Source organism: Leptinotarsa decemlineata, unplaced genomic scaffold, assembly GCF_025532065.1.
Source record: "Leptinotarsa decemlineata unplaced genomic scaffold, Ldec_3_MD MMD2_tig00000882_RagTag_RagTag, whole genome shotgun sequence".
Taxonomy (NCBI): domain Eukaryota; kingdom Metazoa; phylum Arthropoda; class Insecta; order Coleoptera; family Chrysomelidae; genus Leptinotarsa; species Leptinotarsa decemlineata.
The window spans coordinates 4,458,667-4,483,768 of NW_027412556.1; the positions used below are offsets into that span (position 1 = coordinate 4,458,667).

Genomic DNA, 25,102 nt, shown 5'->3' on the forward strand with positions numbered 1-25,102 from the left:
GGCTAATAAATAACGAGACTGCGGGTCTAGAGGGCGCCTTAGAGGGGTGGGAAAAAAACGAGTAGTGCGTTAGGTATCTGGAAATCTTCTCTATTCACGTACCAAAACACGTTTTCGTCACTATCAGACTATTTGTGCAGTAGTGGTTTTAAACGAACGTGTTTTTTTCTCGGGCCAAAAACTCATGTGTGTCGAAAAACAGGAGCAACGTATCAATCTCAAATTTTTCGTTAAATTGGAAAAAAACTCCGACTGAGTGCTAAAAATTGTTGCAAGAGGCCTATGGGGACAATTCTCTATCTCGTGCACGTGTTTTTGAGTGGTGTAAGCGCTTCAATGAGGGCTGAGAGAACAAGGATGTCCAAATCAAAATTCATGGCAATGTTGAGAGTTTTTTTCGACTTTAGCGGTATCGTGATGACTGAATGGGTTCCAGAGGGTCAAACTGTCTTTCTCAATCTCTGTCTCTCTAATTTTGTAAGACGTTGCTTTCCACTTGGGCGCATTTGTCCAGGCTCCTTCTATCAAAGATGACAGGAGCTTCGTCGGGTTGGGGGGCAGCGGTCTTGCTCGAAGCAATGCTGCCACCCCTTTTTTGTCGAACTTTTTCATTGTCACCTTCTGCTCGAAGACCTTTCGATTTTTTCACATATATTTTTTGAGTCGCCCCCTCTTCGGGAGACCTTTTAAAATTCACATACATGCCTCCCTTTTAGTGGTTATCCGAAGCCCCACGATAGCACGTGGCATCCGCGTACCTTCTTTGTGGACGGACGTTATCGGCACGTCCGTCCACTACCACAACCACCACAAAACTCGAGTCAAACTGTCATCCAGACGTTTTGTCAACACCGGCGAGAACGAGTTCGTAAGAAACTACCCGAGCTGTGTAAGAACAACTCGTGGATTTCGCACCAGGACAACGCACCTGCCCATAACGCTCTATCTGTGAAGCGGTATTTGGCCGATAAACGCACTCCAGTGCTCGAACACGCGCCGTACTCGCCAGATTTGGCACCGTGCGATTTTTTTTTTGTTTTCGAAGATAAAATGTACTTTGAAAGGGACCGACTTGAGTCGATGGAAGCGGTAAAGGCTCTCACCAAAGAAGACTTCCACCAATGCTTCGATCAATGGAAAAAACGTATGAAAAGGTGTGTGGCGACTGGAGGGGGGTATATTTAAGGGTAGCATTCAAATATAAAATAATTTTTATAATGAAACCCTTCATCGTAATCAGTCTCGTTATATAATAGCCGGATTTCGTTTAGCTTGATATTAATACCCTTACATTCTTTTTGGATGAGGCAGTCTCTCTCTACAATTTCCTACTCCCCTACAAGCTCTTCATAATTTCCATCGATATCTTGATTGACGGAAATACAGGAAGGATCTTGCGATCTACGTCAACTTAGTTGTCATCAATTCTGTCTGATTTACCAAATCACCATAGACCGATATAGCATTCAACAACACGTACAAAAAATGATATTGTTTTATCAAAATGGAAGTTCTGTTCGGGCAACGTACCGCGCCCGTCGCCCATTTTACGATCGCCATAATCGTCCTACTGACAAAACTATTAGCAATGTGGTGGTTAAATTTGAGTACACTGGTTCAGTTAACGATCGACCAACACCCGTACCGAAACGTAAGATCTGCCTAAAACATCGCCGTGCAGAAGAATCCGAGGCAGTCGATTTCGCGTCGCTCACAAGATCCCAACCTTCCGCAGACCACAACTTGGTAAATTTTGCGTCGTTACTAAAGGCCTACACCCGTACAAAAGTCCACTGGCCCAGTAACTGAAGGTAAACAACCATAGACAACGACGTGTGTTCGCTGAATGGGCTTCGGAGCCCGATGAGTACTATTTCTGGAAAAATGGGTACGTGAACAAACAAAATTGTCTAATTTAAAACGATACCAATCCACATGAGATCCAAGAGCGTCCAACGCATCCCGAAAAAGCCACTGTTTGGTATGGATTTTGGGCTGGATGAGTCATCAGTCCATATTTCTTCGAGAATGACGTTGGTCAAGGCCATCACTGTCAACGACGAGCACTATAGGTCGATGGTTACCAACTATTGGCCTGAATTGGAGGATCTGTTTGGTGTGGATTTTGGGCTGGCGGCGTAATCGATCCATATTTCTTTGAGAACGACGTTGGCCAGGCCATCACTGTCAATGGCGGGCACTATAGATGATTACCAACTTCTTTTGGCCTGAACTGGATGATCTGGTTTCAAAAGGTCATGCCACTTTGGATATTTTGCACGAGCGATTTGAGGGCATGGTCATCTCACGTAGAGGTGATGTGAACTGGCCACCGAGATCGTACGATTTGACCCCGTTAGACTTTTTCTTGCGGGGTTTTCTGAAGTCGCAGGTGTATGCGAATGAGTCACAAACCACAGCGGCCCTCGAAGCCAAAATAACCCACGCCATGGGTCAAATTCAGCCTGGTTAATAGGCCAGAGTCATGGAAAATTGGACGTTTCGGATGCACTCCATCCAGAGAATCCCTGATGTACATTTGAACGATGCTATATTCTACACATAATGACTTCAAAACGAATAAAAAATTTGGATAGTATCTCACTCAATGGAAGACCCGTTAGCTTGATATTTATATCGTTGTGTTCATTTTGGATGGGGTAGTCTTCGTCTACAGATTGAATGATTACGGATTCAATCCGAAGGCTTGCTTACAAACACTTCAAGTGGTTCCTCTCGAAAAAGTCCGCTGACTAGTAATATCACGGCAGTTAGAGTTTATCATTCCCGCCGTCACGGTGGGTTGATTTATGAAGCCCCCGATATTTTCCATGAGCTACATGTAAATGACCGTTTCTAAGTTCATGAAACGACTGGCATAGAAAACTTCCTATAGACATTCTGTCCTGGTTTTTTCATGAATTTTTCCAGGAGTATCTAGCTAAACAACTTGAATATCAAAACCACGTAAACCTTGTCGCCAACTTGTCCGGCACAGCACAGCACGGCGTTGTCCGTCGCCTGATGGCGACGGGTAGTAGCATCGCCCACTTGTCCAGCTACAACCAGCATACTAAAGGTGCCGTTTGTTCGATTTCAAGGAAATTTCAGTTGACATCGAGCGGTGACAGAAACATGTCTCTAACTAGCAGTTCTGACGAAGAAGTCGTCATTATAGTGGCCGCATTATTGAATGTAGAAGAAAATGATCACAAAAAAGAAGGATGTAGGTCCATCCTATTAATCAAAACATGGCAAATCTGGGAGAGTTTCATCATCTCTTCAACCACCTGAAAGAAGAGGAGGAGAGACATTTTTCCAGCATTTCCGAATGACTCCAGGCAAATTTTCAGAACTTCTGGATATTCTAGAGCCTGTCTCAACAAGCACCTCAATTTTCCTCGTCCATTTTCATAGGCACCCTCTGACACCGTGCTGTCAACTGATGGAATTGCAAAACAGATACAGAAACTGTCCAGGCACATTTGGACAAGTTGATGCTGGCAATCACTGGCCGGCGACGCGCTCACTTGGCCAGTCCGTCAAGGCACGTACCGTTATTTGCCGGAGAGGATCGGAGAGATGGAACCCTTTTCGGTGGCGGACGCTCTTGGCTGTTCCGTGCCGGGCTAGTGGGCGGTTGACCATTCATTTTCATTGTTCCAATCCTATCCGTATTTTGATGGGACGGGCCATGCTGTGTCGTTTATAATAGGTTCGTTCCAACCTTGAGTCACAAACAGATTTCCAACTGTTTGTAAATCGTTGTCAACGCGCATGTCTGATTGATTGGTTTCTGATTAATTTGAAATTTCTGATTGGAACAGCTGATAGTTCAACTGAAGTTTGGCATGGAATTTCAACATAACCTTTAAAAATAATTTGGGAAAGAAAGTTTTTGGCTTTCTACTACTCCATCTTAAATCAAAAAAAGGGGATGAGGGAATCTTCCCAAGAAAGGAAGGAAGTAATCAATTTGAAAATAAGTAACTCTATACATGGATGTGTAGATCATGCAAAGAAGTAACTTTCAGACACAAACTGAAAGAATGTCCTCCTGAAACAGCTACTTTCATATAAACATTGAATTACACGAAAGAAAAAAAATTCTTTCGAAACAAATACTTCTATATGAACACTGAATTATACAGAAGATACTTTTCTCTACTCAGTTTGTATTTCAAACATTCCACAACGAATGTCACTCCTCAAAATATAACCCCTTCAATTCTTTAAAAATAAATTTATTCAAGTGTATTTCTGGAGAGTAAAAGAAGGTTGCAGTATTTTATATCTCTATTCTATTTACTTATCAACATGGAACTGGGAGGTCACCGCAATAAATAATTTGTGTAATTAAAGATGTTCATATTATAGGTTCACTTAAAGAATTCCCAATTTTTCCTGCGCCAGCAAATAATTTATTTTATAACAATTTTTGCAGGTTATGTTGTTTGTAAGTTGCATGAACATAAAACAGAAACAGTAATACGGAATACGCATGCGTCAGATTGATGGTTAGAAGATAATCCTCAAACCATTCTGATAGATTTCGAACAGGTTTGAATCTTGGATGGAACAGAAAACTGATAGTTTACTAATGGTTGGAAACTCACGTTGGAACGCAATCACATTACTGCGCAGAATCCTGACTCTCAGAAACTGTTTCTGACGCTGGTTGGAACGAACCTAATAAAGTCTATGTTTCTGAGTGAGCGTCAACCCGCTAACATCGCGGGACACGTTCCCCGCCGCCTAGTCTCAGGGGGGGGGGGGATGCGAGGGCGCACCTGTCTGAAGTAGAAGTCACTTTGCTACTCTACTCTTAAGGTAGAGGTACTCATGAGATGTAGACATGTAAATAGTTTATTTTAATAAAAAGATGTTTGCTTTTCCTTTTATTCTATCTTCTACAAGCTCTTGATAATTTCCATCGATATCTTGATTGTCGATCGGTTTTCTGCTTTGTTGGGAGAAATTAACACCGCTATACCTTTGTCCTGAGTTTCGAACAACAGACATGCCTGATGAAGCTATTGTATATCGAAACACGTGTTGCGTGAAAATCTCACAACGAAGTGTTTCTTAAAAACTTTCAAAGCTACGTATGTTTTATTTTCACAACAGCCAGCAAATACCTTTTCAGACATTGTTAAGTACGTTCAGCGGAGTGTTTTATGCCTTGCAATTTGTTATTACTACATTGTATGTTATGTTGTCATTTTGTAAGCATGCCAAATGTCGTACCATATTTCAGAGTCATTACCATCTAAAAATATTTCCTTTCATGCCACGTAGTAACTGATTTATTAATGTGAGTTACCACCTGAAATCAAAATTTCTGTTGAAACATTGCCTCATGAGTCGCAGATCGTTTTGTTTAGTTGCAGTTTTAGATCTTTTGAATCGGTTTTTGTCACCTCAATCGTCGAAAAACGGCGTCCTTTTATGGGTATCTTCAATATTGGGATCAGGAAAAAGTCGCACGGGGCCAAATCTGATGAGTACGGTGGCTTTGAAATTGCCAACGAACGCCTCAGAAGAACGACATGCTTGTTGAATTTTTATATTTCACTATTTTTTCTCCCAAAGCAACCATTTGGTGGCTACCAGTAGATATACAGTACCGTTTCTAGAACCAAATCCCATGCTTTTTCTCATGTAGGTTCATTTCAGTCATTTTCGAACATTCCAAAGCCATTGGAACTGATCGGTGAGAAAGCACCCCGGCGATAAGGATGAAGTGAGTGAATATCTTTTGGGGGGTCGTATTAGATGAAATTGATATCGGAGATGAAGGTTGAATAATAATACTGATAATAATAATAATAATAACTGTAACGAGGTGACTACAACTCTGTCACCGAGTTGGAACCCGTTCAGCAAAAAGCTCAGATAAAAGCCGCAGAAATCACCTTACTTCTGCGGAGACACAAGGATAAGCCAATGCATGGGGTCTTCTTCAATAACATTGGAGACCTTGGCTTATCAAAGCGCCTGACGTTCGCTTTTCTCAGGTCGAGTGGGCTGAAGTCGGAAACTGAGGGGTTCATCATGGCTTGCCAGGATGGTGTCTTCAACACCTTAGTCTACCGCAGTCGCGTGATGGGTATAGAGGTTCCTGACACAAGGTGCAGGGCCTGCCGCGAGGCGCCCGAGACACTAATGCACTTGCTATCAGCATGTCCAGCATAGGCGGTCTCGGCCTATATCCATCGACATAACGCGGCCCTAAGAGTGCTATATTACCATCTACGGCACGCTTACGGTATTGACGAGACACCGGTGTTGCCCTACGCTCCGGGGGATATTGAATCCGTTGTGGGGAACGAGAAGTGCCGAATTTATTGGAACTATTCGTTCCCCACCCTCAGGCTCATACAAGCTAATAAGCCTGATGTAGTCCTTCTCGACCACCAGACCAAAACGATATTTGTCGTGGAGTTTTCAGCTCCTGGCGAGAAGAATATCGTCAGAAAAGAGGAGGAAAAACGGATAAAATATCGAGATTTTCTCTTCGAACTCCGCAGACTCTATCCAGATCACTCTGTCAAGATAGTTGTTCTGATTATTGGAGTCCTTGGTGGAATGATGTCCTCTCTACTCTCGAATCTTAAAATCATACCGGCTTGCCGCACTAAGGCAGAAATCTTAGCCGCACAGATGCAGAAGGCTGTCGTTCTTGGCTCACTGCGCTTGATCAGGGCACATGATTCTCGGACCCAATGATCACTTACCCCACGGTGTGGGGAGTGGTCATTGGTTGATAATGCTGGGTTGCTGTTGATAATGTATCGGGGCTTCGTTATAAATAGTTGGATCTCAACGTGTAGCACATCAAAAGAAAGGAAAAAGAAATGTTGAATTCACTGACAAATGAAAAGGGACAAAGATGATGTCGGAAGGACACTAATTCACATCTTCCTCAATGAGTGTTACTCAACGTGCAGCATATCGAATGAAAGAAAAAATAATGCAGAATTTATCTACAAATAAAAAAACAAAGACGATGCCAAGAGGGCACTAAGTTGCATCTTCGTAATTAATAGTTGTATCTCAACTTGCAGCACGTCAAATGAAAGGAAAGAGAATTCAGAATGTATCGAGAGGTCAGTAAAATGTAGACCTTACGATTGAACCGCTGAAATTCTTTCAATATCAAAATTTTAAAAATTTCAACTATGAAGCCTTCAAATTCAACTTGAATAGAATACCTTTTTTAAGTATTTATGAAACTGCTGTGGACATGAAATTAAACAATTTTGTTGACGATTTGACTCAATTATTCAACCGACATGCTCCGTCATGAAACTGAAACATATATTCGAGATAAGTTTACCAAGATGAATCTTTTTGTATCATTGTTTAGCTTATATTCACCAATCATACACATTTGGAATCAGTTCAGCATGAATTGAATCAAGAAATGAAGTGGTTCACTTAAAAAGCGTGATGACGCCATTACACAAAATATATCGAGCTATTTTTTCAAATTTTGGAAATATTCATTTCGTCAATAACGGAATTATGCCTTGCTTCATGGACAAGGTATATGTAGTAATAATTAGGTACTGTATAGGTACAATCAATTGAAAACAGAACTTAGTACCCATTCTTGTTTACTTTATTTGTATTTTATTATTATTCTTTTATTATTCACGAATTACTCGATGCAAACCGATTAGCAAACTGATGAGAACCCAAAGCATTAGAATTGATATTAAAAATACATATGTACAGTTCCATAAAAAGTACCCACCGAATGATTTTTTGTCTTTTAATTGAAACGAATCCTTCTCTCCTTCCTTCAACGTTTCCAATTAATATTAATGACGGTTCGTAACTGAAATAACCAGTTTTCCTCAAGTATGATTCAAAGAAACCGGTAGGCATTTAGAAATCAGGAAATTATTAGTAAATCTTGCAGTTAAATACCGTGTAACTAACGTTACGGTGAAGATTTATGTTACATAGAGAGACATTTTTCAAGCCAGCCCATAGAAACTGTATAAGGTTATTCAAGATGTTCTTGGATGCTTGAAGGAAAGTATTATACGTTAGTGGTCACACTTGATGAATTGTGTTTTCTATCTCAGCTGGCTGATCACCGAGAAGGTACTAGGATTTCATCACTTTCCATTAGGTTGTTTCTAAAGTTTTGTCGGTTTTAATGTCATATGTTTTTGTAACTCCACATCTCAATGAATATTTATTCTACTGTGTCGTGGTGTATACTGATCAATAGATAATTTATTTTTTTTCCTCTTTTGAGCCTATTATTTAGATTATATTAGGTCCAAAGTGAGTGGGTTTATTCGACCCTTCAACACAACCCGCAAGGGTTTGTTGTGGCTCACACCTATGCACACTCGACCGAATACACCCAGCTTCATTAGCGAATGCAATTAGTTTGTATGGTGGTTGGTCTTTCAGGTCAGATGGTAAAAGTACGGCTCTGCCGAACTCTAAAAACCTGATTCGGTCCCCAGCGGGGCAAGCACAAAGTATGTGCTCTGCTGTTTCATCATTTTCCAAACAGAGGCAACACACTGTCTTCCGACAGTCCGAGTCTTTGCATATGATGATTCAAATGACAGTGACCTGTCAGAATGCCTGTTAGACATCGTAGTTATTCCCTAGTGTAGTTCAACAACTGTTTGGTATCAAGCTTCGAAGGGTGAATAAACGCCTTGGAGTGAGCCAATCCTGGAAGATTCTGCCAGAAGTCCATGAATCTTCTTGCCATCCAGGTGTTCCATCTTTGTTTGGCAAAGCCGAAAGCGATGCAAATGACAGGTTCTGGTCCTCCTTTGCAAGCAGCTTCATTGCCTTCCAGGCTAGTATGGCCAGTAATCCAGACCATAGACAATCTGTTAAGTCTTCCTATCGATAAGAGTCGTTTTTGACAATTTGCTACCAATTTAGACGTTGCTCGGTGGGAGCCAAGAGCTTCCAACGCCGCTTGACTGTCCGAGAATATTTTTATTGACTTGTGTTTGAGGTTTTTGATCCACCTGTGAACCAACAACTATCTTTCTCCCGGAGGATCCAGTCCCATCTACTCGGTAGCAGTACTTTTATAAGGCAGTTCGTCTTTGACAGTTGGAGGCATTAGGTCAAAGGTCATTTCCAGAATATTCTGACTTTCAGTCTCTCGAAGGATCCAGTCCTCTCTACTCGGCAGCAGTACTTTTATAAGGCAGTTCGTCTTTGGTAGTTGGAGGCATAAGGTCAAAGGTCATTTACAGAATGCTGTGACATTTCCAGTGTCAGCCAACAGTCTGTTGCACTCTGCATTAAACTGATTTGTGCAATTGGCAATGTGCACAAGTCTATATGCAGTCCATCTAACCTCTCTCTCCAGAAAAATGTGGCAAGGAGGTCGATCTAGAAGAATCTCCATAGCCGCTGACGGTGTAGTACTGATGGTAACACTGATGGCCAGATAAGCCTGTCTCTGTAAGCCACAGATCTTCACCTGGGCCGTTTTCTGTAAAGCCTTCGGCCATTAGGCAATTGCACCTGACTCGAAAACGTACCAAAACTTTTGAAACAATCTTCATTCTACATGTCGTAGATGATGTATTTAGGGCTACAGATCAAGGTTTATGTACGGCACTGGCATTGCTCGAGTTAAGTAGGGCTTTTGATACCATAAACCACGACTTATTACTAGTTATACTCCATTTCTTAGTGCTTTCAGTTGGAGCGTATCACTATTGCGTGAATATCTCAGTAACAGGCAACAGAAAGTCAACATCAATAGCAACTGCTCTCAATACCTCACTTTGAAATCTGGAGTTCCCCAGGGATCCACACTGGGTCCTTTACTGTTTACAATGTACACCGCTAACATTTTTAAATGTCTTGAATACTGTTCTACACATTTGTATGCGGACAATCCAGCTTTACTATGATTTTCTATCGTCCAATGTAATTGATGCTGGTACGAAAATAAATACTGATCCGGAATCATTCGTAAAAGTCGCTACTGACCATTGTTTATTCATTATTCCAAGTAAATCAAGTATAATTTTTTCTACACCAATGAATGAACGAAGTATTATACACGATATGAACATCACGATTTATAGTGAAAAACTATAAAAAGTGAATGAATGGTGTTTTGTTAGATTTAAATTTAAGTTTAAAACACACATAAACAAACTGATCCAACGAGCATACATCCATAATTGAAGTTAGATAAAATTAGTTACGGACTACAAGTGAAGATAGCTTGAGGTTGAGTGGAAGAACAAGTCATCAGTAATATTCTCGCTGGATTAATCAGAGATATAAAATACATTAGAAATGTTGAGAGGCTCAATAATATTCCATTCATTCCAACATTTGTACTTACATTAGGTACTGAGTAGCTATTGTAGTCTTTTGAGTTGATACTTTCTCCTTGCTTATTTCTAAACGCCCTGTAGTTTTCTCTAAGTTGTTTTCCATACTGAAACAAAACAAATATATTTGAAGATTTTATTAAAAATATTTTGTTTCTGGAATGGAAGAAAAAAACATTCAAATGGTGCTTGCCAGACTATAACACGGTACCAGCTTCAAGTTAACGGAATCAAGAGTGAGGAAAAAATTGTTTTGAATAGATCTGCATATACAATGCGGACGAAAGATATCCTACTCGGACAATATTTTTGTAAAAAACAATCATTTTTGATACTGATGTAGAGAAGTGTGACTTCACCGCCGAGAGAGCGGTAATATAGCCTGAAAGGTAGCCTAAAGGCCAACCAAGGTTGGCCACAATTTCTTGAATCCGTCTGTGACTGATGATTTGAAGAATCTTTAAATATGAATCATCAGTCAGATTTTCCTCTAGACATATAATGAACAACAATATAATTTCCTAATATTCCTGCCCTGACATTTATTTTCTCAAGAGTGTGGCGTTCTAAAAAAATATGTGGCTTCATTCCTTTCTTATGGAGTAGTTTCTCTAAAAGGCGTTCATTTTTGAAGTTTCAAGTATTTATTTCTAATCATTTTCTATATTTCAGTACAGTAGAATGAATCTAAACTTTCCCTGTATAAGTATCGGTCTTGACCTCGTCGTTCTATTTTAAAAACTCAGATGTGTGCTTCAATTACTCCACTGATGTTCTCCATTAGCTGGTGAAATGAAACACACCATTCATCAGCATAGACAAGTGATAAATTTAGTGTCAGGCGAAGTGTTGGCTTTAGATTTTTGGCAGTATCCTTAGCGGGATTTTTGTTAATTCACTCCAATCACGCCAAGAGCCATGATCAAATCAAATCAGGCCAACAGACAATATTAACATTCATCGCTTTACCAGTCAGAGTTGATTTGTGATTAAATCAAAAGTTACCACAATGTAATACACTGTTTTTTCGTGTGAAAAAAAATCATCGTGGACTGTTCAAAATATTCATAGTTCCAGCTGTTCAGCATGTTTAGTTTATTGGTGAAAGGCATAAAAGTTAGTAGCTTCAAAAACTACACCTCTCGATTTGATCGCCACAAACTTTATTTGAAAAATATATCACTGTTTCGACAGCACAGTAGCTTCATCAACTGATTTGAATACTTCAAGTTGTTTCTTACACTAATATTTATATACTACAGGTAACCATAATTGAGGTTATGAGCTTATAATAGCATGATTCACAGAGTAGTCAATGTTCCTCTTTCAATAGATAATTTCAATAAAGAACTCAATATCATCAAGCAAATTGCGGTTAACAATGGATTTAAAGCCAAATTAATAAACAAAATACTTGCCAAGAAAGTCTACGCAAAAGCGATTCGAGACGTTTTTCTTATTGATGAGGTAGATAATAAAAATTATAGAGCTTCAACATATTTTGGACAAGCAACGGAAAAAGTGGTTTTATTTTTGAGGAAACAAGATATTAAAATTGCATATAGAACAAGTAATATGTTGGGAAAGTTAGTTAAAAATAATGAAGACAAAACATCCAAATTCCAGAAATCAGGAGTGTCCTAAGGTATACAGGGCTTTTCATGATGAGCGTTAATTTGTCGTTCTGACAAACTATTTAACGGATCAACCTGAAAATTTCATAGTAGGCATAAATCAATATGACCTACACGCCTAAAATATTTCAGACGAAGCGGCGTTGTCGATTCTACTATAAAGTAGCGGCTTCTTTGATTTTTCAAATGGAACACCCCGTATATAATAACATATTATGATTCATTATCACTTTGTCAACAAATTCATATACTATTTTCCTATACCTATCTATTACCGTTCAAAAGATATAAATTAATTTCGATATTTTTTTTACCAAACATGAACTTTTATAAATGCTGATTATCTTGAACTCTCTTGCACTAAAACGATCAAATTTGAAATGGAGTGGAGTGATACTATGAGGATCTTCACTCCGAGTCATATTTTCATTTGCCTCATACAGGGTCTTCAAAAAATGCAGATACTTTGATCTCATGGAAAAATGAGTGGACTCAATTTTTTCAAATAGAACACCCTGTATATTTCAACATTTTTGAGCTCTACATCCAATTTTGGATTAACTTTGTTCAGATAATACTATTTTGAACCGTTTTCGAGATAAACTGTTTCAAACGGAAACTGACGAGGTTTTCTTGCTCGTTTTTTTGAATTCATCACCCATTTTGGATATTCAACATTTTTTTTTTATGCTTAGTAATATTTCTTTTCGATCCAGTTTTTTAACTGTCTCAGATCAGTCAATTCGAAATTGGTATGTACCTACCTTAGAAAAAGTTACAATTTGTACACAATAATATTTTTTAATAGTGTGCTTTGGAAAAATAAATAAAACAATTATTTAACGTCAGACTTTCGTTGGTGGTTTTGACTGATTGTGATAGCTACCAATTATAACAGAATAATGTCAAGATTGAAGTGAGTTTTCATTTTTCTCAAAAACGATTGAGAACGTGAAAACCGATTCGGTTTTCACTATCTCAATCGTCACATAACGCCGTCCCTTCATGGGTCTCTTCCATCTTGCAAACAGGAAAAAGTCGCATGGGGGCAAATCTGGTGAATACGGTGGTTGGGCCATGATGACGATGTTGTTTCTGGCCTAAAAATAACGAACAGGCAGGTGCCTGTGATGCAAAAGCCACGAATTGTTTTTTCACAATACCAGAGGTTTTCTGCGTATAAAGTCAAGTCAAAAATGTTTGTTAAACTTTTGGATGAAATTACAAAATATTTGTGATAGTGTATTTTGTATGGGGCCCTGCTATAGGCTTATGGCTCTTCAGAGTTAGTGGATTGTGTGTTTGTTGTTTTGTGTAATGATGTCTAGTGTAGTGTTGTTTTTATGTTGTCATGTGTTCTTCTTGTTTTTCTTGTTTTTCCGTTGATCCGTGCTTGTAACACTTTTCTGACTCAGAGTAAAATCACCATATGCCACTGTCAACATTTCTAGTGTTTTTTCAGCACTTGATTCCATTTTTTACACAGAATTTGATGCAAATTTTTAAACTGTAAACATATGTTTGGAAACGAGTGTACCAACATAAAAAATCGCTAATCGAACTTACGTAGCCCGCGAAATTTGAACATTCGCCGTATTATTTCAACACACCTCGTATATGAAATGCTTTATTCAAATAGGATACATCCTAATATACAACAATGATAATAAAGTTAACATTAATATACATATAAACACAATAACAGAAAAAAAAGATCTACTGATATTTGTTGATAAGTAGTCTTACCTACATAATTGAAAATACAAAAAAAATAATACATAATAATTTGGAATCACCTTAATAGTCTCACAATGGTCTAATAGATTTCTTTTGAACAGAATAAAACTGTTATAAGACTTTACATTTTCAGGTAGACTGTTATACTTAATAAATCTTTTAAAAATTAATGTTTCAGTGTTGAACGTTTTTGTTTGATTATTTACAGGCAAATTATTTCTTATTCTAGTGTTATACTGATGGATTTGATTATTAAAAATTACAAATTTGTCAAAACATGAAGGTAGAAGGTTATGCAACATTTTGTAAATATAAATCATCGTTAAATATGTAAGCCTACTTTTTATAGATAACCATTCTAGAGTATTTAACATTGAAGATATATGGGCACTCCTGTCACATCTCAAAATAATCCTCATTGCGCGATTCTGTAGTTTTTGTACTGTTCTCATTTTATTTAAATCTCTTGTGTATAGAAGAGTGGGACAATATTCGAAATGTGGTTGTATAATGGTCTTATATACAGTTATCCGTGATTGCATATTTAAGTGTTGAGACACTTCAATTTTTTTTCAGTATGTAAGTAAAATGGTTATTCATTGATAGATGCTTGTCCAACATGAATCCTAGATATTTGAATTCAGTAATGAGCTCAATTCTGTCATTTTCTATTTTTATTTAAATTTGATTTAAATCTAATTCTCTGTACTTAAACAGTGTAGTAAGTCTTTGTTTTGTTGACATTCAGCTTCAATTCATTAGTTTTTTAATATATAGCAATATTGTTCAATGCTTCATTCATGTTTTGAATAGCTTTATCTATATCTTTATCACTAACCAATACCAGGGCATCATCAGCAAAATAATCACATTCATTACATTTGCTGATATTATTAATGTAAATTAAGAATAGCAATAGCCGTAACACACTTCCCTGCGGAACCCCGTGGTCTACGCTTATTGCTGTTGGGACAGACTCATTAATTTTGGTTACCTGCTTCCTTTCTGTAAGGTAATCACTGATCCAATCAATTACTTTTTCTTTAATGCCATATTTTTTAAATTTTTCAATTGATATTTAACGATTGACCGTTTCAAACGCACGTTCAAGATCTAAAAATACTGCTACAGTGTACATGCCTTTACTCATTTTATCTTTCCATTCAGTAACTGTGAACTGAAGTGCGGATTCGCATGAATGTCTGTATCTTAAACCAGATTGGTTTGTGAATAGTATGTTTTTTTTATTGAAATATTCCAACAGTTGTTGATATACAATTGATTCTAATAGTTTTTCAGAGCAAAGTAAAGTGTTAATTGGCCGATATTCATCAGATGTTATAACGACATACATACTATATACTACCTCAAGAGGATCTGACTTACATTCATTATCGCCGTTTCTCTATACATATAGAGATCTTCTTGAGGCAGTATAGACATAAATCGTCGTTGGTACCTCTTCAGCACCATTACAACACAAGGCATAAAACTAACGCTGTGATACCCAGAACTAAAAAAAAAACGAAATGGCAGAAATGTTATACTTTTTTGGGACCAAAACTTTTTAATGAGCTACCGCTCGAACTCAAAACGATCAACTCTTACGAAATGTTCAAAAAAAAGGGCAGACCTTGGCTGTTCACTTTTCCGTCAGAAACACTAGAAAGCTTTATAGCTACAAGCTGAGATGTTGTAGACTTGCATTTTATAATCTTTTTCCACTTTAAATTGTTTAGCCTTTGGTTTGAATTTTAAATCTTCTATTATTAATAATTTTTAGATTTGTATGTTTTTATATTCAAACAAAATTAGAAAATATTTGTATTTTAATGATGTTCACGTTCAATGTTTGGACAAATATTTCATGCCACGCGCGGATTCATTTCCTTGTGGTTTTTTCTGTTTCGTTCATTTCATGATTGGTAGAATTAAGATATGTGATGAAATGGTACCAATAAAACATCATTATTATTATTATTATTATTATTTTGTCACCGTAGTGTGCGCTGGTCAGGCCCTATCCCCCGAAGCCCCGATACATTCGGGAGGGCGCGCATTATCATTATCAACCAATGACCACTCCCCACACCGTGGGGTAAGTGATCACTGGGTCTGAGAATCATGTGCCCTGAGCAAGCACAGTGAGCCAAGAATGACAGCCTTCTGCATCTGTGCGGCTAAGATTTCTGCCTTGGTGCGGCAAGCCGGTATGGTTTTGAGATTCGAGAGTAGAGAGAACATCATTCCACCAAGGACTTCAATAATCAGAACAACCGTCGTCTTGACAAAGTGATCTGGATAAAGTCTGCGGAGTTCGAAGAGAAAATCTCGATATTTTATCCGTTTTTCCTCCTCTTTTCTGACGATATTCATCTCGCCAGGAGCTGAAAACTCCACGACAAATATCGTCTTGGTCTGGTGGTCGAGAAATACTACATAAGGCTCATTAGCTTGTATGAGCCTGAGGGTGGGGAACGAATAGTTTCAATAAATTCGGCACTTCTCGTTCCCCGCAACGGATTCAATATCCCACGGAGCGTAGGGCAACACCGGTGTCTCGTCAATACCGTAAGAGTGCCGCCGATGGTAGTACAGCACTCTTAGGACCGCGTTATGTCGATGGATATAGGCCGAGACCGCATATGCTGGACATATGCTATTATTATTATTATTATAATCTGTTCATTTTATAGATCATACTCATGGCCTTTTTCAAAATTTCATTTCACTGACCATGCTTTTCACAGCAGTCCCGAAGTTTCGTTTGAGTTCGATGTAACGAAACGTAGAGTTATGAATACATTGAAAGTTCGACTATTTTCCAAAATGATTCAATGTGACCTAGTTTCTTCTTCTTTCTTTGTTGACTCCGCAGCTACCGACAAAACCAACCCCATTAAATATTCAACGGACACCACTGTGTGTTTCAACTGGATACAGGGACCATAAAACTTTTTAGTGCTTTTTAAATGCAGTTTAATCGGTGGCTATTTTCGGATAAAAATATACACAAACCAGTCTGCCGGGTATCGAGCCAAGCCAAATCAGCTGAACTTTTGGTTTTCGCTACGCTGGTTGGAGCACGTTGAATTTATTGGACTTGGATGCCACCCTATCTTTACGGATCAATTTGGGGAGTTCACTTTCATACCGATACGGCAAATGGCAATATAATCTGTGTTGAAGCAAGGATCCCGAAAATAGAAATTTCATACTTAGAGATTTACCGACATGAGGGAGATTACAGAGAATGCGAGGCTATCGATCGAAATATCCTAAATTAACGATGAAATATTTAGAGAGATAAAAACATCTCAAATGGAGTGGAAAATAAAGAAATCAATCAATCTCTAAGAAATAGTCAAGTCAAACGATTGAAACAATGGGGAATGTTCCTCCTGACGAAAATCAAATAGTTTTCATCAAAGAGCTCTAAAATAACGCATTTTAAACTTATCATTTCAACCTTTTCCTTTAAAAAATTATTCAAATACTTAAAAGAGATAAATGAAATAATGCATTCAACGGATTCGTTTCTATTTCACCATTTGGCAACATCGGTTATAGCCAATAAAGGACAATGAATATTTTTACCTGTATGTGACAAACGAAGATAACATATTTCAGAGGCATGCTGTTCAGTTTACTTATGTTCCGAGTTCCGAGACATTCTGTAACATGACATTTTGTGCACCTAACTTATCTTCCTATATATAAATAAATAACAAAACAACTGTTGTTTATGTGGCTTGTAGAGGTGGTATAGAACTATATTTATATTTTGCCTTAATTGTTGATTCATGAAGATAATTTTCCTTTTTTGAAGTAGAATATCTAGGTATGTATAAATTATTTCAACTTGATATAGGCGCTGTTGCCAATATGTGAATTAGAAACAAATTCCTTTAAAAATTAAAACCCAACAATTGAATACTTTTAGAAGTGAATTTGAAAAACTCATGAATTAAACTCAACTTTATTTTGTTCAAACTTGCGTTTGCTGTAATAACCCAAATTGAGGAACATTCACCATTGAAAGTTTCACAGATATTTTAATTTTTTTCTGTTACAAAACTATTTAGAGCAGGTCTACTGATTTATTTATTTATTTTATTTACTTATTTATTTCATACACTATTCAACAGAATCAACCCAATTACAGAATAGGGTGGCATTCACAAATATGTACTTATATAATATAATTTTTGAATCTATATATAAAAAAATTAAAAACAGAAGGGTCAGTTACCTAAGAAATGTCTTTTGATTCGTTTAATCTGGCAGTTGCATATATCTGGTACACGACTAACAGAATTAGAGGTATCGCACATCGTATAAGTTGGGGATTTTTTCATTATATTTGTTCGCCGAGTGTTGAGATAAAAGGTGACACTATTCCTAGATGACCATCTAGGAAAATTCAACATACGTTACAATTGATATTGTTTATGACCTTGAATAAAAAAAAAGAATAATATTTACGCTTTACCTCGAGACTACAAAAATTGTGAGTTTGAAGCAATTCATAATATGTTATTCCTACAAAAGACATATTTCAGGAAGAGCCTCTGTAGAGCTTCTAGTTGATTTATATGAACCTGATAGTGAGGATTCCGCATAACAGATGCATATTTCAGCTAATATCGAACAAAAGTGAAACAAAGTAATTTTAATGTTGAAGCTTTTTCGAAGTCTTTTGTATTTTTAACTAAGAATCCATACATGCGATAAGCAGCTGTCAGACTAGTGTCAGTATGTTTATTGAAAGAGAGAAATGAATCAAAAGTAACACATAGATCAGTGAGTGTGTCAGGACGCTCCAGAAATTGATTGTTTATGACGTGGTTGTGTAATGTCAGATTCGTTTTCAGTGAGTAAGACATTACATTACATTTGTATATGTTGAGAGATAGATTATTCTTCCGACACCACGTAGTAACACGACTTAAATTCAGGGCGAGACGTTCGCAATCATTAGAACATGTTATATTATGATAGAGTTACAAGTCATCTGCGTATGAAAGGAAATTGACATCAATATCAGCCCCGATATCATTGATGAACATATTGAACAGTAGGGGTCCTAGATTTGACTCTTGTGGAACACCAGATGTGGCTACATATTCGACAGATTTGAGGCCATTGAGTTGGACATACTGCTTACGGTTGTGGGAATACGATTTGAAGAGGGTAATTAAGTCATTGGATAACCCATAAGTTGAAAGCTTGTTGAGAAGGATACTATGGTCAAGTATGTCGAACGCTTTGGAAAATTCAGTGTAGATGACATCAGACCGAGACTGACAATCAATACCTTCCGCAATACATTGAGTGATTGTTACAAGATTAGTCCTTTCATGAAACCGTGTTGATTGGGGCTAATAATGTTGCTATCATGACAGTAGATTGTCTTCTCAACAAGCATCTCAAACACTTTACAAAAGTTGCATATGATAGAAATTGGTCTGTAATTTTTTATCTCACTTTTATCTCGTGTTTTGACAATTGGGCAGACTTTCGACATTTTCCATACTGATGGTACAGTTGATGTTTTCAGGCATTTATTGATTAGATTTGTTGGTGGTTCAAACACGGCTGATAATACTTCCAGGAACTTATGCAGGATAGCGAGTGAGAGGCAAAAATAAAAACTCCCAATGATGAAGATGACTCGAATGAAATCCATATGCAACTCGTAATTTAGATTTTTTTTCGAAAACAAACCTTATGAGGTGATTCGTAAATTGAGCAAAAACGCAAATTTGGCACATAAATGTGTTTCATAATAGCTACGAATTACTTATAACTAAGTATTATGCTACTAATTAGTTATAACTAAGTATTATCGGCAAACAAATGTGTCTCATATCAGCTACTAATTAGTTATAACTAAGTTTTATGGGCACACAAATGCGTTTCATAATAGCTACGGATTAGTTATAGCTAAGTATCAAAATACTCCAAATTACGTTTTTATACTATTCAGCTAAACTGAAACAACTAATTTTCATTCAATCTGGACCTATATTCATTGACACTATATTGTGCTTAATTAAAATTGGTATTTTTTTCTATTGAACCTTATATCTATTGATACCTATTATTATAATCTAGGTCGTTCTACTTGTAAAACAATTGTTTGTGCCAACTTCAGTGAATGGAGAATATAAGAAAACTATACTCCTAATTATCATTTTCCACATATCTTGCTTATTCAAAATTTGCACCGCCTTTTTGAACTGACAAACAAAATGGATAATCTAAATTATTCCTGAAATATCATAAAGTTAGAATGTGATAAAACATCATTCAATAGACTGGAGACATCGAGAACATAATTACTACATGAAACATAAATGAAGTGTATTTCCTGTGGGGTTTAGTTTATTCTGCTCCTTGTTATGCTTTTATTTTTATAATAACACTCCATACCACAGCCATCGCTTTTTGATTATGAAAATAGTGTGGAATGCTACTCAACTTGTCAACAGATACTTATGAGCACACTTCGTCCCGCACTTTCAACTAGACTTGCCCCAGCCTCCTGTTGGCAGTGTTTATATACAGCAATGAAAGTCTCTGGAAGTCTCAGGAAGTCGATAGGAATCTTCTCGAAGCGGGCGACATCTAGAATGACCGAGTCGAGTTAAGAGTGACCTGAGTCAAGTCAGAGTCGATTTACGGAGAGCAGCGGCGGCCGTCGTTTTTTTTTCAGGGGACAATTTATAAATATATTCATTCAAGGCACACATCAACGATTCATGTAGAATTTTCAGGAAAATCATTCTCTAACAATAGAATGGGATACTTTTTAGTACTCGTGCCACGCTTCCAGACTTTTCAAAGCTTCCAAAAGCCTATTGTTATTGAGAATCCTTGAGAATTTCAAGTGATATTGCTTTATTCTATGGTTAATCTGCAAGGCGTGTGGAGCAACATATTTCTTTTCCAAAGTATGTGCCGTGTCCTCTTTTAATCTAGTTTGAATAGATAATTTAGTCTGACCAACATGTCTATGATAATCCTCGCAGCCTATTTCATACTTCCTTTAGGATTGCCTAACACTTGTACGTTTTTCAAGCATACTTTTTGAATTTTTTTTAATTCGATCCTTCTCATTATGTTTCCATACCAAAGTTTGACTAATTGATCTCCATTCTCGACCTTAGGAGCAGAGCTGAATAAACATTAGCAAAATCTTATTTTAATCATATTTTGGTATTTTTGACTTTTGAATGGTGGCACTTCCGAAAACAGATCCGACCTACAACTTTTTGGCTCAGCGATAAAAAAGGCGAGTTATATTAAAAAAATAGAAATTTCACGCCATCATATTAAAAACACCAGAAATCACACCAGAAATATTCCAACAGTCGATGATAGATTGGCCTCTCAACTTTATTGGAATATTCAACATCATATTCCAAAAACTATTAAAGTTTTAAATTAGCTGCCACTCAAACAGACTATGAAATCCATCCCATTCAAAAATTTCACTTCGAGTTCTGCCCTTGTCAAAGTCAAATTCAACCATTTGTGTCTCGGCAGAATCGCTTCTATAATTTTGTGGGAGTGTCTGGAAAACCGAACGCACGTAAATATATAATTTTTCTTCATTTTTACTAGAGTTCTGAGGCGTTTGACTAGATGAGTGGGTATTATCGTGGGACGACCATATTATTATTTTCTCTTCACGTATTTGTTTGGCCCTACAGAAACGCCAATAATAAGCTGTAACTAAGCTCTGAAAAGTAAATATAATGTGTTATTTAAGTGGTACCCGAGAAGAAATTGAGATAATGAATACCTCAATGAGGCTGCAAAATGTATTATCATTCTTCAGTTATTTTTTTACAAGTAGATTGGAAGGTATTTTCAAAACCTTTATGATATTAGAGCGATTTACGGAACCCTGCAAAAAAGATTTCACGATGTTTATGGAATATTAGGTTGTTTCAAAAGTTTTGTCCATTTCAATGTTATGTGCGATAATTGTTTTTTTCTACGAGAAGTTCCCGTATTCGTTGTACAAAATGCTTTTTACATGTTATAGCCTCAACGAGAAAAAATACCAAGTTACCAAAGTGTACTTAACACTATTTTGTTAACTGTCATTATTTTTTACCCCACCACCTTTACTCTTTTATCAGTATTTGCTGCAAATGAAAGTTGAATCCACGAAATATTAATTGTCAATAAAGTTTATGTATCACAATCAACGTGTATACTACTTCCAAGAGATAGTTCCCTAGTTCGATAGATAGAATTTGGAACTTCTGGCATGAAACGAAAACTGAAAACATTTTTTCTTCACCAGAACGAAAGTGACGTCTCTCGACGCACGTTTCGCTTATCAAGTTAGCATCATCGGAAGTTGACACATATTCATGTGATAGCGATCAAGTGGCTTCCTGGCTACAGCTAGGGTTGTTGATTTTACAGGAAGAACAGTTGAGGTCGTTGAGTCAATGTCTCGTCTGTAGACGCAGGGTCAGTTTCTTTGTACTTTAGAATCCTTAAAGGGTCCCATGGGTGGGTAATGAGGGGCTCTGCCATCACGGAAGAGTCCCTCATTATAGTGATAAGGCTTTTCAGGACAGCCGGTATCTCGAAGGTTTCTTAGTCATTCGGTTGGGGACTAACAGCTCCACGAGGAAAGATTAACAGAGGAGCTACGAGCAGACAGGCGGGTTGGCAGTCCTTGTTCATCTTTCACTGCCTGAACCACTGTGGATGTGGGGGTTGAGCAAACCGGCCATCGGATGCCTGCTTCCACGTAGCCCCGCTGGATACGGGAATGACATAATCACTTGTGGTTCAGTTAGTCCCTACCTGAATGGCATTCCAACGATAGCTTGATCCTAATGTGTGTGTATCCGTGCCAAGAGGATGAATAACACTGAGCCTATCTGCTGTCTCTACGGAACCTTCGAGATACCAGGCTCCCTCTCGTCGTAGCATCGCCTTGTCACGGTAATGCGGAGCTCTGCCGATGTTGACCTTCTTTCCCTAGCTACTCGTGGGAATTTTATGGACAGAGTAAACTTATAAATTCTTTCTGACGCTGAGTCTATAGAGGAGATGGACGTCGAGCTTACAACTCCAACTAACCTCCCTGTAAACTTAGATGAGGAGCGAGTCTACAGAGAAGATGGATGTCGAGTTTACGACTCCACCTGACCTCCCTATAAATTTAGTTCAGGAGCGAGTCTACAGAGGAGATGGATGTCGAGTTTACGACTCCAACTGACCTCCCTGTAAATTTAGTTTAGGAGCGACAGCTGCGGCATACGCATAATCTGTCTCAGGTGGGGGAACGAACCCCCCATGAGCAGGTTAGCAGAAATTTGCGCTCAAGCGATGATTCAACAAAACTAGAGGCAAAAAAGCCTTGCACGGCTGAATCTAAGGCAGAGTTCGGCAGAGCCGTACTCTAACCATCCGACCTGAAATACCTCTCACCATACAAACCAATTGGCTACGTTGAGAAGCTGGGTTTATTTGGCCGAGTGTGAATAGGTATGAGCCACAATAAACCCTTGCCGGTTGCGGTGGAGGGTCGAATAGACTCACTCACTAAAATTTTGTATGTAGGTTCATCTTACGTTGTAGATGCGCAATAAGAAAGGTTTTGAATATTTCACCTGGGGCGCTAACCGCGGAGGAAAAGGTGCATTCATAAAATAAAGTTACCTTTTCATTACTATTTTAAATGCCCTCAAATTTGCAGTGGGTGAATTTATATTTAGTATCGGCATTGCACCCATGCGGAGCCAAGCGGGTCGCTAGTTTTCCCCATGAGGTGCGTTAGTAGATCAGTCCTTGGTCTTATTATCATTTCAATACCCAGTCACTCAATTAAATCGTGTCAAAAGAAAATTGAAAAATCTTCCGATTGAACCTAAATACTCCTTGAACTTTCCTCCGTGGATTAGGAAAAAGCACTATGAAAATGTCAAAAAAATATTAGAAATATTTAAAAACATGTTCAACAGCATCTTCAATTTGATTCAGCTAGTGTAGCAAGTTTATCGTTATCTTTATTGCCTCAAATAATTTGGTGTCATCATAATTGATGCCAACTTTCGAAGAAATGTAATAAAACCTTTTTCTGGTTACTAGATAAAATCGTATAAATTTTATGTACAAAGATTTGTGTGCTCTCAAAGTAGAATACATTAATACGATAAGAACAGATACCTACAGTGACTCCACGGTTTCAATTAATTTTTTTGTGAATAGATTTATTCTGATTTCAGACTTATTGAAAGTCATTATGTAGTTCCATCAAGCCATATGACTAATTATCGATGTTGAACACAATCTTAACTCTTTGGAGTCTATCGGGACATACGTGTCCCATCCATGTATTACGTGCGCCTAGTGGTACAAATAGATCCCGTTTTTCCATTATACATAAATATATCAGTCTCTAAACACACACTATACAAGTATTTGTTTACAAGTGGTCACATAACCTCACAGTTGTCCGTCTAGCCAACACGTGCTTTGCGTTCCACTATATGCTGAAAAATTTGCAAGTGTATTATTGCCCTAACTGTATTGTGTCTGCTCTCTAAGGTTAGTAATAAGCAATGCACTAGTTTTCAATGATCGTGTACTAATAAAACCTGTTGAATTTCGTTACTTTAGACTGTGGGACACCTGGGTCCCAGCAGGCATTTTGAACGGGACACATTTGTCCCGGTGGTTCTGTACAACAATAAATAAAAGAATATTGACACCAAGAGAACTTGAAGAAGAAGCTAATAGAATTATAGAAGATGGTTCGAGTGATGACGATTATGACCCATTTCATTGTGGAGACTCATCAGATGAAAATTATTGTCCCTCAGAGAGCGATAATAGCGAAGATGATGAAAATTATTGTTCCTCAGAAAGCGACAATAACGAAGATGAAATTATCGCTGATGATATAAATAATGATGATGAAATTAGTCAAGAAGGTAATGAGACAATCGGAAGTGAAAACGTAGTGGCACCAGATGGAGTAGTATTTTGGAGTAGCAGCAGTCAACAATTTTCTCCCAGATTCTCTATACCTGACGAAGCAGCAGCTACTTCTTGCCTGCCGAAACAAATGAAGGAAGTTGAAATTTTCTTGAAGATTTTTGCTAGAAGCCTACTCATGCAGATTGCTGAATAGATCTAATCGATCAATATGCGGGCTTATACGACTTCGACAGAAGATCAAATAAGTGGTGGAAAAAAGTTTTTTTCAAACTCCTTATGATAGCTGCAAGAAACGCTCATATTCTCTACGATGATGTCAGACGCACAAAAACTTCATTCCTGCCATTCCTAATTACAATAGCAGAAGATTTGATTGCGTTGGGACGAAGTGGGGCAAGTGTGAAG

At 37.7% G+C, this 25,102-nt stretch overlaps 1 protein-coding gene across 3 annotated transcripts in view; it reads right to left on the reverse strand.

Moving 5' to 3' along the window:
* The window catches only part of LOC111502769 (growth factor receptor-bound protein 14), a 339,060-nt gene that overhangs the window by 62,461 nt on the left and 251,497 nt on the right, over positions 1 to 25,102 (reverse strand). For all 3 annotated transcript variants that reach the window (XM_074174853.1, XM_074174852.1, XM_074174851.1), the window contains exon 8: positions 10,361 to 10,456. In XM_074174853.1, coding sequence (XP_074030954.1) covers positions 10,361 to 10,456 — 96 coding nt within the window. The remainder of the gene's footprint in view (positions 1 to 10,360; positions 10,457 to 25,102) is intronic.